This window comes from Nerophis ophidion, linkage group LG03 (assembly GCF_033978795.1).
Source record: "Nerophis ophidion isolate RoL-2023_Sa linkage group LG03, RoL_Noph_v1.0, whole genome shotgun sequence".
NCBI classification, from domain to species: Eukaryota; Metazoa; Chordata; class Actinopteri; order Syngnathiformes; family Syngnathidae; genus Nerophis; species Nerophis ophidion.
This window is the reverse complement of record NC_084613.1, coordinates 3,908,694-3,927,296: the sequence shown is the minus strand read 5'-3', so window position 1 is coordinate 3,927,296 and position 18,603 is coordinate 3,908,694. Positions and strand designations below refer to the sequence as shown.

Below are 18,603 nucleotides of genomic sequence, written 5' to 3'. Positions count from 1 at the left end.
TTATGTTAGATCCACTATGGACTGGACTCTCACACTATTATGTTAGATCCACTATGGACTGGACTCTCACACTATTATGTTAGATCCACTATGGACTGGACTCTCACACTATTATGTTAGATCCACTATGGACTGGACTCTCACACTATTATGTTAGATCCACTATGGACTGGACTCTCACTATTATGTTAGCTCCACTATGGACTGGACTCTCACTATTATGTTAGCTCCACACTGCACTGGACTCTCACTATTATGTTAGATCCACTATGGACTGGACTCTCACTATTATGTTAGATCCACTATAGACTGGACTCTCACTATTATGTTAGATCCACTATGGACTGGACTCTCACTATTATGTTAGATCCACTATGGACTGGACTCTCACTATTATGTTAGATCCACTATGGACTGGACTCTCACTATTATGTTAGATCCACTATGGACTGGACTCTCACTATTATGTTAGATCCACTATGGACTGGACTCTCACTATTATGTTAGATCCACTATGGACTGGACTCTCACTATTATGTTAGATCCACTATGGACTGGACACTCACTATTATGTTGGATCCACTATGGACTGGACTCTCACTATTGTGTTGGATCCACTATGGACTGGACTCTCACTATTATGTTAGATCCACTATGGACTGGACTCTCACTATTATGTTAGATCCACTATGGACTGGACTCTCACTATTATGTTAGATCCACTATGGACTGGACTCTCACTATTATGTTAGATCCACTATGTTTTTATTTAGCATTAACACAAGGTTCCAACTTCACTGGCTTTGGGTTTTGTACAATTTTTGGCCAATTTTGGCACAGAAAGGCCGCTAAAACATTTGATTAGCCTCATGCTAACTTCTTCTCTATCAAGCCTGCAAACAGTCAGCCTAAACTGGCTTTTGGATTTTACATCTCCACTTTGTAGAAGATGAAATAACAGTTTCTGTGGTCATCTCTGTTGCATTTTTTTTGGAGTTCTTCCCTGGAAAGAAACAGGAAGCTTGTGTCATCCTCGGAACTGAAGGAAAAGGTTCCATTGGAGAGGAAACGTCTTCAGTGTCAAACATCTTCTACAAACCATAATTCTTCTCAGATGCGGAATGTGCTGATCTCTGGTCTTTGCTGAAAAGACACAATGGACCTCAGCGACTGATCCTACTAGGCTTTTCCCGGTCCAGGTTTTACGTTACAACAGACGCTCTTCACCCTGCCAGAACATTCTATCAATGGTCAATAGTTGAGTAGTGCAGTCCAAGATCCTTGTTGCATCACTTCTGAAGGTTTTATGAGATCGGCACACATGTCGTGTAAAGATATCTCGTGATGTCATCCACGATGATTGATCTTCAAAAGACGCATCGTCAGCACACATTTGCGGATGTGGTACCAGAGATTTACGGACATCTGGGCTTTCGACGACGCACAACCGTGATTTTTTATCGATATTGTGCTGCTGGATCGGTGGAAAGATGGCTGGGAAAGGAAAGGGCAAGGGCAAGGGGAAGGGCAAGGGCAAAGGAAAGCCCGTGTTCAATGATAACCTCCCGTTGGAAGAGATGTCTGAGGAGCAACTGACGGACCGCATCGCCAAGATGACAGAGGAGCTGGGCCGCATCCAGGAGGAGAAAAAGAGCTTCCAGCTGATGAGGGACCAGGTCACAGCCTTCTGGGAGATCTCCAAGGGGAAGCTCCAGGACGTGAAGGACAAGCTGAGGGAGGGCAGCATCGCCCGGGACGAGGCCAAGATGCGCAACCGGGTGAAGGTGGCGAAGTACCAGCAGAAAGTGCGGCACCTGGAGTCCGAGTGTCAGAGCAACATCTCCCAGCTGAAGCTGGACAAGGCCAGTTACTCTTCGCTCCACGACAACAAGCGCTTTGAGATGGAGCAGGGCGCCCTGAGTGAGATCCGCAGCCTGCAGGTGGATCTCAGTGAGAAAGAGCTCCACAGCCAGAACCACATCGAAGAGCTGAAGTTCGAACAGGCGGTCGAGCTGGTGGACATTAGAGTCCCGCACGACTGGAGGACGGTGGAGCTGGAAGCCAAACACAACGCCGAGATCCTCCCCATGATCGAGGCGTCGGAAAAAAAGCTGGAGGCCGAGATCAACATCCTGGACACGCAGATGCAAATACGTCTGGAGACGCTGAAGAAGGAACACGACGGCGCCTTCCGGCTGGCGCTTCAGCAGAGTTCCGATTTTTACCAAGCCCACATGGAGGAGATTTGCCTGCTGGAGAAACAGCTGACCACGCTGATGTGCCAGGGCGTGGTGCGCCAGCTGTCCTCGGCTCACAAGCAGCCGTCGTGTCCCCACGAGAGCCTCCAACAGGACAAGAAGAAGCTGCAGGAGCTAAACAAGCAGCTGGACAAGCACAACGAGGACAAGGCTATGAGGGAGGCCAGCGAAGCTCGCGTGAGAGCGCTGGAGGACGAACTGGAGGATTTGTCCGTCAAGCACGGGAGGCTGCTCGAGGATCTCCATTTCAAGGAGCTGGAGCAGGAAGACCTGCTCAGGAAGCAGGCGGAGGCTCTCCTGGAGGCACAGCACCGGATCGGACTGAGGAAGCGGCAACTGACGCTGAAAGTGGAAGCTGTGAGCGAAACCCTGGAGAAGCTCGAGAAGAGCCTCAGCATGTAAAGTTGTTGACGTGGTTGGACGTTTGGAATGGATGAACTGGAAGGGTGGACCACGGTCAGAGGGACTCTGTGGTCCACATGGACAGGAGGAAGCGAACATCTATTTTTTAAGCATTTAAGTCTCACCTTAAAACTCATTTGTATACTCTAGCCTTTAAATAGACTCCCTTTTTAGACCAGTTGATCTGCCGTTTCTTTTCTTTTCCTCCTATGTCCCACTCTCCCTTGTGGAGGGGGTCCGGTCCGATCCGGCGGCCATGTACTGCTCGCCTGTGTATCGGCTGGGGACATCTCTGCGCTGCTGATCCGCCTCCGCTTGGGATGGTTTCCTGCTGGCTCCGCTGTGAACGGGACTCTCGCTGCTGTGTTGGATCCGCTTTGGACTGGACTCTCGCGACTGTGTTGGATCCATTATGGATTGAACTTTCACAGTATCATGTTAGACCCGCTCGACATCCATTGCTTTCCTCCTCTCCAAGGTTCTCCTAGTCGTCATTGTCACCGACGTCCCACTGGGTGTGAGTTTTCCTTGCCCTTATGTGGGCCTACCGAGGATGTCGTGGTGGTTTGTGCAGCCCTTTGAGACACTATATTAGTAAACATTGATTGATTGATTGATCTACTAGGGATCGACTAAGGATGGTTTCCTGATGCAGAGTTTCAAATATTTCCTCAGCATGTAAAGTTGTTGACGTGGTTGGACGTTTGGAATGGATGAACTGAAAGCGTGGACCACGGTCAGAAGGACTCTGTGGTCCACATGGACAGCAGGAAGCGGACATTTACTAGGGATCGACTACAGATGGCTTCCTGAAGCAGAGTTTCAAATATTTCCTCAGCATGTAAAGTTGTTGACGTGGTTGGACGTTTGGAATGGATGAACTGAGAGCGTGGACCACGGTCAGAGGGACTCTGTGGTCCACATGGACAGGAGGAAGCGAACATCTACCAGGGATCGACTACAGATGGTTCCCTGATGCAGAGTTTCAAATATTTCCTCAGCATGTAAAGTTGTTGACGTGGTTGGACGTTTGGAATGGATGAACTGAAAGGGTGGACCACGGTCAGAGGGACTCTGTGGTCCACATGGACAGGAGGAAGTGGACATCTACTAGGGATCGACTACAGATGGCTTCCTGATGCAGAGTTTCAAATATTTCCTCAGCATGTAAAGTTGTTGACGTGGTTAGACGTTTGGAATGGATGAACTGAAAGGGTGGACCACGGTCAGAAGGACTCTGTGGTCCACATGGACAGGAGGAAGCGGACATCTACTAGGGATCGACTACAGATGGCTTCCTGATGCAGAGTTTCAAATATTTCCTCAGCATGTAAAGTTGTTGACGTGGTTAGACGTTTGGAATGGATGAACTGAGAGCGTGGACCACGGTCAGAGGGACTCTGTGGTCCACATGGACAGGAGGAAGCGAACATCTACTAGGGATCGACTACAGATGGCTTCCTGATGCAGAGTTTCAAATATTTCCTCAGCATGTAAAGTTGTTGACGTGGTTAGACGTTTGGAATGGATGAACTGAAAAGGTGGACCACGGTCAGAGGGACTCTGTGGTCCACATGGACAGGAGGAAGCGGACATTTACTAGGGATCGACTACAGATGGTTTCCTGATGCAGAGTTTCAAATATTTCCTCAGCATGTAAAGTTGTTGACGTGGTTGGACGTTTGGAATGGATGAACTGAAAAGGTGGACCACGGTCAGAGGGACTCTGTGGTCCACATGGACAGGAGGAAGCGGACATTCACTAGGGATCGACTACAGATGGCTTCCTGATGCAGAGTTTCAAATATTTCCTCAGCATGTAAAGTTGTTGACGTGGTTGGACGTTTGGAATGGATGAACTGAGAGCGTGGACCACGGTCAGAGGGACTCTGTGGTCCACATGGACAGGAGGAAGCGAACATCTACTATGGATCGACTACAGATGGCTTCCTGATGCAGAGTTTCAAATCTTTCCAATCAGATCTGGAACACGCTGATGTCTCACAGCTGAAACAAGCCCTACGGATGGAATTGGAGGAATTCTCAGCTCTTGCTCAGACCATCTGCTCGGAAACCAGAACCAGGACCAGTAAGGGTGGTGCAGTCGTGTTTTCACAGCTGCTGCTGTGTTAGAACACACTTTTTTAGAGCCTGTGTAGAATTAAAAAGCTTCATGTTCAAAAGCCTTTTCAGTTCTTAAGTTGAAAAAATATCTGGCCCCAAATCCCGAGGCCACGATGTTCTGTACACAATCCCCAGATAGTTTGTAACCTTTCTCCTAAACACTGTGGCCTGCTGTTGCTTCTGATAATCTGTCTGCAGGTCACAATGCCCGAAGACGGCTGTGCTTATCTACATCCTGCATGATCGTCACAGTCTTGGGCTCGGTCCCGGTGATAAAATGCTCGTAGCGACTGCTAGCAAAGGACAACATGCTAAAGCTGCAGTCTGAATGGTCTGTGATTTTATTGGTTTCTTTAAAGACCTACTGAAAGCCACTACTACCTACCGCGCAGTCTGATAGTTTATATATCAATGATGAAATATTAACATTGCAACACATGCCAATACGGCCGCTTTAGTTTACTAAATTGCAATTTTAAAATTTGCGCGAATTATCCTGCTGAAAACGCCGCGGTTTGATGACTCGTGCGCATGATGTCACGGATTGTAGCGGACATTTTGGTCAAGCACTGATCCCAGCTATAAGTCTGCTTTAATCGCATAATTACACAGTATTAAGGACATCTGTGTTGCTGAATCTTTCGCAATTTGTTCAATTAATAATGGAGACGTCAAAGAAGAAAGATGTAGGCTGGAAGCGGTGTATTGCGGACGCCTTTAGCAACACAAACACAATGGTAAATGGGTTGTACTGGTATAGCGCTTTTCTATCCCTTTTTAAGGAACCCAAAGCGCTTTGACAGTATTTCCACATTCGCCTTTTCACACACACATTCACACACTGATGATGGGAGCTGCCATGCAAGGCGCTCACCAGGACCCATCAGGAGCAAGGGTGAAGTGTCTTGCCCAAGGACACAACGGATGTGACTAGGATGGTAGAAGGTCGGGATTGAACCAGTAGCCCTCAGATTACTGGCACAGCCACTCTACCAACTTCGCCACGCCGTACCCCACAGCCGGTGTTTCCTTGTTTACATTCCCGAAAGATGACGGAGACAATGGAACAGAGCGGTCAAGCGAACGTGGTTCCCTACCACATGTCAACCGGCAGGTTTGGGTGAGAAATTGGTGGTAATAAGTCGGCTCTTACCATAGACATGAGCGGAGAGCTTGCGTCTTTCCTCCTGCAGCTGCGGACTCTTTTGCCTCCTCCCACCGGCCCGCCCTCGACCGTCGGATACTTCCACCGTGGAGAAAGAAGAAAAAAAAAATCTCAGCCCTGCCCGACCGGCAGCCTTCGCCTCGTCGAGAAACGTGGCTTCCCTCAGAGACACTGGCGGTCACCACACCCCTCCGACTTTCAGGTATGACCATATAATCTCACTAAAACACTAGTAACACAATAGGCAGATAAGGGATTTTCCAGAATTATCCTAGTAAATGTGTCTAATAGGGCTGTGAATCTTTGGGTGTCCCACGATTCGATTCAATATCGATTCTTGGGGTCACGATTCAATAATATATCGATTTTTTCGATTCGATTCTCGATTCAAAAACGATATTTTTCCGGTTCAAAAGGATTCTGTATTCATTCAATACATAGATTTCAGCAGGATCTACCCCAGTCTGCTGACATGCAACAGAGTAGTAGATTTTTGTAAAAAGCTTTTATAATTGTAAAAGGACAATGTTTTATCAACTGATTGCAATAATGTAAATTTGTTTGAACCATTAAACGAACCAAAAATAGGACTTATTTTATCTTTGTGAAAACATTGGACACAGTGTGTTGTCCAGCTTATGAGATGCCATGCAAGTGTAAGCCACTTGTTCTTTTTTAATTATTTTTATAAATGTCTAATGATAATGTCAGTGAGGGATTTTTAATCACTGCTATGCTGAAATGATAACTAATATTGATACTGTTGTTGATAATATTCATTTTTGTTTCATTACTTTTGGTTTGTTCTGTGTGGTGTTTGTGTCTTCTCTCAATTCCTCTGTTTTTATTGCAGTTCTGAGTGTTGCTGGGTCAGGTTCGGTTTTGGAATTGGATTGCATTGTTATGGTATTGCTGTGTAGTGGTTTGTTGGATTGATTAAAAAAAAATAAAAAAATAAAAAAACATTTAAAAAAAATTTTGAATCGATTCTGAATCGCACAATATAGACGATTCGATTCATATTCGAATCGATTTTTTCCCACACCCCTAGTGTGTAATAACATCCGAATCGCTCCCACTGCCATCGTCTTTTATTTATTTTTTCTAGTCCTTCACTCTAACTTTCCTCATCCACAAGTATTTCATCCTTGCTCAAATTAAAGGGGAACACAATAAGCAGAAAGGGGGTTTTCCAGAATCATCCTAGTAAATGTGTCTAATAATCTGAATCGCTCCCACTGCTGTCGCATTTTTTTTCTTTTTTCTAGTGCTTCACTCTCACTTTCCTCATCCACGAATCTTTCATCCTTGCTCAAATTAAAGGGGAAATCGTCGCTTTCTCGGTCCGAATCGCTCTGGCTGCTGGTGGCCATGATTGTAAACACTGTTCAGATGTGAGGAGCTCCACAACCCGTGACGTCACGCGCACATCGTCTGCTACTTCCGGTACAGGCAAGGCTTTTTTATTAGCGACCAAAAGTTGCCAACTTTATCGTGGATGTTCTCTACTAAATCCTTTCAGCAAAAATATGGCGAAATGATGAAGTATGACACATAGAATGGAGCTGCTATCCCCATCTGATTTCAGTAGGCCTTTAAGGAAAGAGGTTCCTTCAAGGAAAGAGCAAGTAGTCGTTCTGATAATCAGGACCTGAATAATCTTCCGAGAAATCGGCCTCCATCTTGAGGTCCTCTGACACATTGCAACACAGCCTGCCTGCATGGAATGTTGTCCTGAATGAACAGCGGGACTTAAACAGAACCAGATGTTCCCCGTGGCTATGAAGTAAGAGAAGGCAGTGGTCCTGTTCCACGCCGGGTCCGTCCCCGGGACCAGATTCTTAGACAGCCTTCTTCCTGCAACTTTTCCTATTCTGAGAGGCTCTTTTATTCTTGTGTATGCTTTTAATTTGAAGGCTATTAAGACTGCAATCCAAGCAGGATTCTCCAGAACACAGAAGACGTGGTTCTGAAAGCGGTCTGAAAGAGTTCTTGTGCAGGAAAAACACTCCTTGGTCTCTTGACCAAATGACTACCAAAGCACATAAAAACACTCCCAACTCAATACCAAAATTCTACAATCTTAAAAGACTTGAATTAAAGTGAATTATATTTATATAGCACTTTTCTCTAGTGACTCAAAGCACTTTACATAGTGAAAATTCATTGACCATAGTGGATCTAACATAATAGTGAGAGTCCAGTCCATAGTGGATCTAACATAATAGTGAGAGTCCAGTCCATAATGGATCTAACATAATAGTGAAAGTCCAGTCCATAGTGGATCTAACATAATAGTGAGAGTCCAGTCCATAGTGGATCTAACATAATAGTAAGAGTCCAGTCCATAATGGATCTAACATAATAGTGAGAGTCCAGTCCATAGTGGATCTAACATAATAGTGTGAGAGTCCAGTCCATAGTGGATCCAACATAATAGTGTGAAAGTCCAGTCCATAGTGGATCTAACATAATAGTGAGAGTCCAGTCCATAGTGGATCTAACATAATAGTGAGAGTCCAGTCCATAGTGGATCTAACATAATGGTGAGAGTCCAGTCCATAGTGGATCTAACATAATAGTGTGAGAGTCCAGTCCATAGTGGATCTAACATAATAGTAAGAGTCCAGTCCATAATGGATCTAACATAATAGTGAAAGTCCAGTCCATAGTGGATCTAACAAAGTAGTGAGAGTCCAGTCCATAGTGGATCTAACATAATAGTGAGAGTCCAGTCCATAGTGGATCTAACATGATAGTGAGAGTCCAGTTCATAGTGGATTTAACATAATAGTGTGAAAGTCCAGTCCATAGTGGATCTAACATAATAGTGAAAGTCCAGTCCATAATGGATCTAACATAATAGTGAGAGTCCAGTCCATAGTGGATCTAACAAAGTAGTGAGAGTCCAGTCCATAGTGGATCTAACATAATAGTGAGAGTCCAGTCCATAGTGGATCTAACATAATAGTGAGAGTCCAGTCCATAGTGGATCTAACATGATAGTGAGAGTCCAGTTCATAGTGGATTTAACATAATAGTGTGAAAGTCCAGTCCATAGTGGATCTAACGTAATAGTGCGAGTCCAGTCCATAGTGGATCCAAGATAATAGTGAGAGTCCAGTCCATAGTGGATCTAACATAATAGTGAGAGTCCAGTCCATAGTGGATCTAACATAATAGTGAGAGTCCAGTCCATAGTGGATCTAACAAAGTAGTGAGAGTCCAGTCCATAGTGGATCTAACATAATAGTGAGAGTCCAGTCCATAGTGGATCTAACATAATAGTGAGAGTCCAGTCCATAGTGGATCCAACATAATAGTGAGAGTCGAGTCCATAGTGGATCTAACATAATAGTGTGAGAGTCCAGTCCATAGTGGATCTAACATGATAGTGAGAATCCAGTCCATAGTGGATTTAACATAATAGTGAAAGTCCAGTCATTAGTGGATCTAACATAATAGTGAGAGTCCAGTCCATAGTGGATCTAACATAATAGTGAGAGTCCAGTCCATAGTGGATCTAACATAATAGTGAGAGTCCAGTCCATAGTGGATCTAACATAATAGTGTGAGAGTCCAGTCCATAGTGGATCTAACATAATAGTGAAAGTCCAGTCCATAGTGGATCTAACATAATAGTGAGAGTCCAGTCCATAGTGGATCTAACATAATAGTGAGAGTCCAGTCCATAGTGGATCTAACATAATAGTGAGAGTCCAGTCCATAGTGGATCTAACATAATAGTGAGAGTCCAGTCCATAGTGGGGCAGCAGTAGACCATCCCCAGCAGAGACAGGTCAGCAACACAGAGATGTCCCCAACTGATGCACAGGCGAGTGGTCCACTTTGTGTCCCAACCCTGGACATCCAGTACTTCATCCATGGTCACATATAAAGAACTATATAAATAAACTTTGATTGATTGATTGATTTTTGCCGCAACTTCTTGAAAAAGCTGCAGTGTCTTCAGGTACTTGAAGACAGCTGATAGACTAATAAGAACAAATCATTCACTTCCATTATTCCACAGACTCTGAGCTGCGTTTAGTTGACCAGGAATTATTCACATAAGTTCCCGGAAAGAAGGATGCCATCAAAGTCATTCTTCAAGTCCTGCATCAGTTGCCTGGCAACCTCCCAGAGAGACACTCAGGGGCTGAAGTGGCAGTAAAGTGTCTTTGGAGACTTTTATCTTGGAGACTTTCTTCTGCCGCAGGGCTGCAAGGTCGGAGCCAAAATGACAACAAGTCTTCCTGATAAACCCCCAGCAGCACTTTGGGTTTGACACTCAAGGTTTGTTGTGGATCTTCTTGTGACCGTGTCCTCTGTGAGAAGAAAACATCTCCACTCACGTGGCTGACTGGCGTGGTCCTGAATGTGATCCTGAGAACACTTCAAACACTTCTGGGGAAATGTGAGAAGGAGGGCGAGACATGAAGAAGGAAGAAGGCAAAGGTTGCTGAGGAGTTAGATCCACTATGGACTGGACTTTCACACTATTATGTTAGATCCACTATGGACTGGACTTTCACACTATTATGTTAGATCCACTATGGACTGGACTTTCACACTATTATGTTAGATCCACTATGGACTGGACTCTCACTATTATGTTAGATCCACTATGGACTGGACTCTCACACTATTATGTTAGATCCACTATGGACTGGACTTTCACACTATTATGTTAGATCCACTATGGACTGGACTCTCACTATTATGTTAGATCCACTATGGACTGGACTCTCTCACTATTATGTTAGATCCACTATGGACTGGACTTTCACACTATTATGTTAGATCCACTATGGACTGGACTCTCACTATTATGTTAGATCCACTATGGACTGGACTCTCTCACTATTATGTTAGATCCACTATGGACTTGACTCTCACTATTATGTTAGATCCACTATGGACTGGACTCTCACACTATTATGTTAGATCCACTATGGACTGGACTTTCACACTATTATGTTAGATCCACTATGGACTGGACTCTCTCACTATTATGTTAGATCCACTATGGACTGGACTCTCACTATTATGTTAGATCCACTATGGACTGGACTCTCTCACTATTATGTTAGATCCACTATGGACTGGACTCTCACTATTATGTTAGATCCACTATGGACTGGACTCTCACTATTATGTTAGATCCACTATGGACTGGACTCTCCCTATTACGCTAGCTATGGACTGGACTCTCACTATTATATTAGATCCACTATGGACTGGACTCTCACTATTATGTTAGATCCACAATGGACTGGACTCTCACTATTATGTTAGATCCACTATGGACTGGACTCTCACTATTATGTTGGATCCACTATGGACTGGACTCTCACAATATTATGTTAGATCCACTATGGACTGGACTCTCACTATTATGTTAGATCCACTATGGACTGGACTCTCACTATTATGTTAGATCCACTATGGACTGGACTCTCACTATTATGTTGGATCCACTATGGACTGGACTCTCACAATATTATGTTAGATCCACTATGGACTGGACTCTCACTATTATGTTAGATCCACTATGGACTGGACTCTCACTATTATGTTAGATCCACTATGGACTGGACTCTCACTATTATGTTAGATCCACTATGGACTGGACTCTCACTATTATGTTAGATCCACTACGGACTGGACTCTCACTATTATGTTAGAGACACTTGTTATTTAAGGCTATATAAATAAACATCTTACGATACATTAAACAGTACCCGCACTCTTTCACCTTGAAGCCACGCTGTTGTAACATGTGGCTTGGCATTGTCTTGCTGAAATAAGCAGGGGCGTCCATGATGACGTTGCTTGGATGACAACATATGTTGCTCCAAAACCTGTATGGACCTTTCAGCATTAATGGTGCCTTCACAGATGTGTAAGTTACCCATGCCTTGGGCACTAATGCACCCCCATACCATCACACATGCTGGCTTTTACACTTTGCACCTAGAACAATCCGAATGGTTCTTTTCCTCTTTAGTCCGGAGGACACGACGTTCACAGATTCCAAAAACAATTTGAAATGTGGACTCGTCAGACCACAGCACACTTTCACACTTTGCATCAGTCCAACTTAGATAATGTCGAGCCCAGCGAAGCCGGCGGCGTTTCCGGGTGTTGTTGATAAATAGCTTTGCATAGCAGAGTTTTAACTTGCACTTATATATGTAGCGACCAACTGTAGTTACTGACAGTGGTTTTCTGAAGTGTTCCTGAGCCCATGTGGTGATCTCCTTTACATACTGTTGATGCAGTACCGCCTGAGGGATCAAAGGTATGTAATATGGCTTACATGCAGTGATTTCTCCAGATTCTTTGAGTCTTTTGATGATATTACGGAGTGTGGATGGTGAAATCCCTAAATTCCTTCCAACAGCTGGTTGAGAAATGTTGTTCTTAAACAATTTGCTCAGGCATTTGTCGACAAAGTGGTGACCTTCTCCACGTCCTTGTTTGTGAACGAGTGAGCATTTCATGGAAGCTGCTTTTATACCCAATCACGGCACCCACCTGTTCCCAATTAGCCTGCACACCTGTGGGATGTTCCCAATAAGTGGTTGATAAGCATTCCTCAACTTTCTCACTCTTTTTTGCCACTTGTGCCAGCTTTTTTTTAAAAATAAAATTCCAAATGAGCTAAAATTTGCAAAAAAATAACAAAGTTTACCAGTTGGAACGTTAAGTATCTTGTCTTTGGAGTCTATTCAACTGAATATAAGTTGAAAAGGATTTGCAAATCATTGTATTTTGTTTTTATTTATTATTTACACAACGTGACAACTTCACTGCTTTTGTAGTTTGTAGTTGGATGAGTAGATGGGTGTTAATAAATACATCATGTTTGCCTCTTAGAGCCAAAGTCAGCCAACTAAGAAACTGTTGCCGTGGTCGCCAGCCGGTTTGTTGTCACAAAAACCCGAAACTCCCATCTGGTCAGACCAGGTCAGTGGGCGGGGGACTAAAGTCCTTGGTTGGCTTGCACATTAAACACAATCTGGGCTTAAACATTATCTCTGACACTCGGAGAGCGAGTCTGCGTTTACACATCGGAATCCTGCTGGGGACCGCTGGGAGAGGGAGGGAGAGCAGCTTTTGTGGTCTGACGGAGACCAAAATATGCCAAAAAGCAAAGGAAGTGGAGCCTAAATGGGAGAAATAATGACTGTGGTAAGTTGGAGAGATAGCATGGCGGTCAACCATCTTCTTACTGGAACTGTGCTCAATCAGGAGAAAATCCCCTCCTAAATGAAGGAACTGCAAACCACGAAACAAGTGAAGTTGTCACGTTGTGTAAGTTGTAAATAAAAAGAGAATACAAGGATTTGCAAATCCTTTTCAACTTATATTTAATTGAATGGACAGCAAAGACAAGACACTTTAATTTTTAGATATTAATGGCAGCAACACACTGCAAAAAAAAGTTGTCATAGGGGCATTTTTACCAGTGTGTTACATGGCCTTTCCTTTTAACAACACTCAGTAAGGGTTTAGGAACTGAGGAGACACATTTTGGAAGTGGAATTATTTCCCATTCTTGCTTGATGTACAGCTTAAGTTGTTCAACCGTCCAGGGTCTCCTTTGTGGAGTTTTACTCTTCATATTGCACTAAACATTCTCAAAGGGAGAAAGGTCTGAACTATTGGTCTCTCACACTATTATGTTAGACTATTGCTACTATATTGATCCACTTTGGACTGGACTCTCATCATTATGTTAGATCCACTATGGACTGGACTCTCTCACTATTATGTTAGATCCACTATGGACTGGACTCTCACTATTATGTTAGATCCACTATGGACTGGACTCTCACTATTATGTTAGATCCACTATGGACTGGACTCTCACTATTGTGTTGGATCCACTATGGACTGGACTCTCACTATTATGTTAGATCCACTATGGACTGGACTCTCACTATTATGTTAGATCCACTATGGACTGGACTCTCACTATTATGTTAGATCCACTATGGACTAGATTCTCACTATTATGATAGATCCACTATGGACTGGACTCTCACTCTTATGTTAGATCCACTATGGACTGGACTCTCACTATTATGTTAGATCCACTATGGACTGGACTCTCACTATTATGTTAGATCCACCTTGGACTGGATTCTCACTATTATGATAGATCCACTATGGACTGGACTCTCACTCTTATGTTAGATCCACTATGGACTGGCCTCTCACTATTATGTTGGATCCACTATGGACTGGACTCTCACTATTATGTTGGATCCACTATGGACTGGACTCTCACTGTTATGTTAAATCCACTATGGACTGGACTCTCACTATTATGTTAGATCCACTATGGACTGGACTCTCACTATTATGTTAGATCCACTATGGACTGGACTCTCACTATTATGTTAGATCCACTATGGACTGGACTCTCACTATTATGTTAGATCCACTATGGACTGGACTCTCACTCTTATGTTGGATCCACTATGGACTGGACTCTCACTATTATGTTAGATCCACTATGGACTGGACTCTCACTATTATGTTAGATCCACTATGGACTGGACTCTCACTATTATGTTAGATCCACTATGGACTGGACTCTCACTCTTATGTTGGATCCACTATGGACTGGACTCTCACTATTATGTTAGATCCACTATGGACTGGACTCTCACTGTTATGTTAAATCCACTATGGACTAGACTCTCACTATTATGTTAGATCCACTATGGACTGGACTCTCACTATTATGTTAGATCCACTATGGACTGGACTCTCACTATTATGTTAGATCCACTGTGGACTGGACTCTCACACTATTATGTTAGATCCACTATGGACTGGACTCTCACTATTATGTTAGATCCACTATGGACTGGACTCACACTATTATGTTAGATCCACTATGGACTGGACTCTCACACTATTATGTTGTATCCACTATGGACTGGACTCTCACTATTATGTTAGATCCACTATGGACTGGACTCTCACTATTATGTTAGATCCACTATGGACTGGACTCTCACTATTATGTTAGATCCACTTTGGACTGGACTCTCACTATTATGTTAGATTCACTATGGACTGGACTCTCACACTATTATGTTAGATCCACTATGGACTGGACTCTCACTATTATGTTAGATCCACTATGGACTGGACTCTCACACTATTATGTTGGATCCACTATGGACTGGACTCTCACTATTATGTTAGATCCACTATGGACTGGACTCTCACTATTATGTTAGATCCACTATGGACGGGACTCTCACTATTATGTTAGATCCACTATGGACTGGACTCTCACTATTATGTTAGATCCACTATGGACTGGACTCTCACACTATTATGTTGGATCCACTATGGACTGGACTCTCACTATTATGTTAGATCCACTATGGACTGGACTCTCACTATTATGTTAGATCCACTATGGACGGGACTCTCACTATTATGTTAGATCCACTATGGACTGGACTCTCACTATCATGTTAGATCCACTATGGACTGGACTCTCACTATTATGTTAGATCCACTATGGACTGGACTCTCACTATTATGTTAGATCCACTATGGACTGGACTCTCACTATTATGTTAGATCCACTATGGACTGGACTGTCACTATTATGTTGGATCCACTATGGACTGGACTCTCTCACTATTAAGTTAGATCCACTATGGACTGGACTCTCTCACTATTATGTTAGATCCACTATAGACTGGACTCTCACTATTATGTTAGATCCACTATGGACTGGACTCTGACTATTATGTTAGATCCACTATGGACTGGACTCTCACTATTATGTTAAATCCACTATGGACTGGACTCTCACTATTATGTTGAATCCACTATGGATTGGATTCTCACTATTATGATAGATCCACTATGGACTGGACTCTCACTATTATGTTAGAGCCACTATGGACTGGACTCTCACTATTATGTTAGATCCACTATGGACTGGACTCTCACTATTATGTTAGATCCACTATGGACCTCCTTATGCAGCCCAATAGTTTAACCCCAAAATACTAGAAAGAGCTGTCAGAAAGATCGGTAAAATAAACTTTGTTGCATGAAAGTCTCAATCAAAACTGATCTTCATTATCTTGGACATTTGTCCATTTTTGGGATTGAGCTTTTCTTGCAGAGGACGTCCGGTGTACCTAATACTGTGGCCAGCTTATAAAATATGATTATTAAAAACTAGAATATGTAATCCCGGTAGAAATTGCCTGTGAATCCAGAAAAGCAGAAGCTGGCCAGATAGCAACAAGACACAAAGTACACAAGACTTAAGTGTATTCCTGCAAAATGTCACAGTTTGGTGAGTGTTGCTTGCAGCGTGACCCCGGCACGCAGAGCAGGCAGAACTAACTTAACAGTCACAGGAAACAAACCAAAAACAGCACACCAAGCAACAATCTACACAGAATGACGACCAAGCCCCGAAGGAGGGACACAGGTGGAACTAATTAATGCCAATCAGGTGTGCTGGCAGGACAACAGAAAGTGAAGGGGCTTCAAAACACAAGAGACCAAACAGGAAATACCCACAAAACAAGAGCACCGGGACAGGAAGTGATTCTTAACACAGGAGGTAGAAACTAGAAATAGCACAGGAATTAAAACACAGGAAAACCCAAACTGTCCGTAGCAAGCCTGGCACAAAATGAGCAAAAAAATAAATACAAAAATAAAAATAGCAAAACGTATTTCCTTGAATTGCCGCCGGGTTTGATTGATTGATTGATACTTTTATTAGTAGATTGCACAGTACAGTACATATTCCGTACAATTGACCACTAAATGGTAACACCCGAATAAGTTTTTCAACTTGTTTAAGTCGGGGTCCACGTTAATCAATTCATGGTAATATATATATAGTATATAGTATGCGCCTGACTAGAATTACTGCCGGGTCAAACTCGTTTCGCAAAATATTATTTTTATTAGCGCATGTCTAAAATTTCCGCTAGGTCAAACTCGTTTCGCCAAATACTATTTTTATTAGCGCATGTCTAGAATTTCCACAGGGTCAAACTCGTCACGTCACGAGTGACACTTCACCTGTCATCATTTTCAAAATGGAGGAGGCTGATTCCAATCATTTGAAATCGCATAAAGGGAAGAAGATTAAGAGCTATTCAGTAGGATTTAAGGTCCAAGCTATTGAATATGCTAAAAAGAACAGTAAGCAGCTATTTTTTATTCATATACCGTAGCTGCGTGTGTCAAATATGAGTCATTAGATGACTCCCGCCTCCTGGTGGTAGAGGGCGCTAGTGATCCTTCTTGCGACTACTCGGCTGCAGAAGAAGTGACAACAAGCAGCAATCGTTTATATTTTTTTCCTCTCGTTTGCACTTTTAACATGGAGGATTACATATCTAAAATAAAACCGTTTTCTAAACTGGACTTTCAATCGAAGCAGGAGGTAATAAAGGAAGATCTCCATCGAGACAGAGAGACTTTTAAAACTGAAGAAAGATAAGGAAGACTTCTATAAACAAGTTATCGATGCTTTTGATCAGAAGGAGCTGCTCATGGACTTCATTTATAAGTAAAGGTAAGACCATAATAACGTTTTTTATTATTAAATGTGCTTTTCATGATGGTATCCTTACATCACACTCAAATTTATAAGCGCAGGCCTTAAATTACCGCATGCCTTTGGTAAACGCCGGAGTGAGAAGAGGTTTTAAGTTAATTAGCGCCCCGGCGGCAATTCAAGGAAATACGGTAATCAAATTGAACATGCATTAAATATCAAAATATATGACTGAGGTCTATTGCTGTGGAATTAGCTGGAAAGGTAGCATGCGTCTAAGTACTTAATTATATGACTCAGCGGTATTTCCTGCAGAATTAGCCTAAAAATAATTAATTATGCATCAAGTAGCAAAATATATGACTCTGAGGTATTGCCTGCAAATTTAGCTACAAAAAAAAAAGCTAGCATGTTAACATCAATCAATGTTTACTTATACAGCCCTAATCACGAGTGTCTCAAAGGGCTGCACAACAACTTGCATCAGGTACCAAAACATTTAACTGAGGTACATACCTGTGAAATTCCATCCATTTCCTACCACTTATTCCCTTTCGGGGTCGCGCTGGCGCCTATCTCAGCTACAATCGGGCGGAAGGCGGGGTACACCCTGGACAAGTCGCCACCTCATCGCAGGGCCAAGAAATTAGTAACATTAAATACATTAAAAAAGAAAAAAAAAATCATAATCCTATTCAATCTTTAGCTGCCCAAAAGTCCCCACCCCCACTGACTTAGTTACTACCGCTAATGTTAGCATGCTAGCAGCATGAACCCAGATAAACACCTGCACTTTAAAGTATCGCTCTAGTGACATAAGGCAGTTAATCAATGGAAAAGTTCAGCGATGGTATTGCCTGCAAATTTTGGTGGAAAAGCTCACTAAAACAAGTAAACACCAATAAAATAACTGCAGTTTCAAGCATGCTGTAATGACACAAGGCATATTTCCAATGAAAAGTTGCACAATGGTGACATCTACTGGAAAGTCAATGCATTACAACACAATATACTGTAGCAGCCATTAATTGAATGAGTTGTATTCCAATTAAAACTAAGTAGACTTTGGTCAGGTGTTTTTG

At 43.0% G+C, this 18,603-nt stretch overlaps 1 protein-coding gene across 1 annotated transcript; it reads left to right on the top strand.

Annotated features, from left to right (window-relative positions):
• The first annotated feature begins 1,490 nt into the window (after positions 1-1,490).
• On the top strand, positions 1,491-2,660 carry LOC133548676 (dynein regulatory complex subunit 4-like). Its single transcript, XM_061893647.1, has one exon. The coding sequence runs from the start codon at positions 1,491-1,493 to the stop codon at positions 2,658-2,660; it is 1,170 nt and encodes a 389-aa protein (XP_061749631.1).
• Positions 2,661-18,603: the final 15,943 nt, after the last annotated feature.

Excerpts from the sequence above, each read along its gene's own strand:
- LOC133548676 (XM_061893647.1), top strand. The coding sequence starts at position 1,491 with ATGGCTGGGAAAGGAAAGGGCAAGGGCAAGGGGAAGGGCAAGGGCAAA.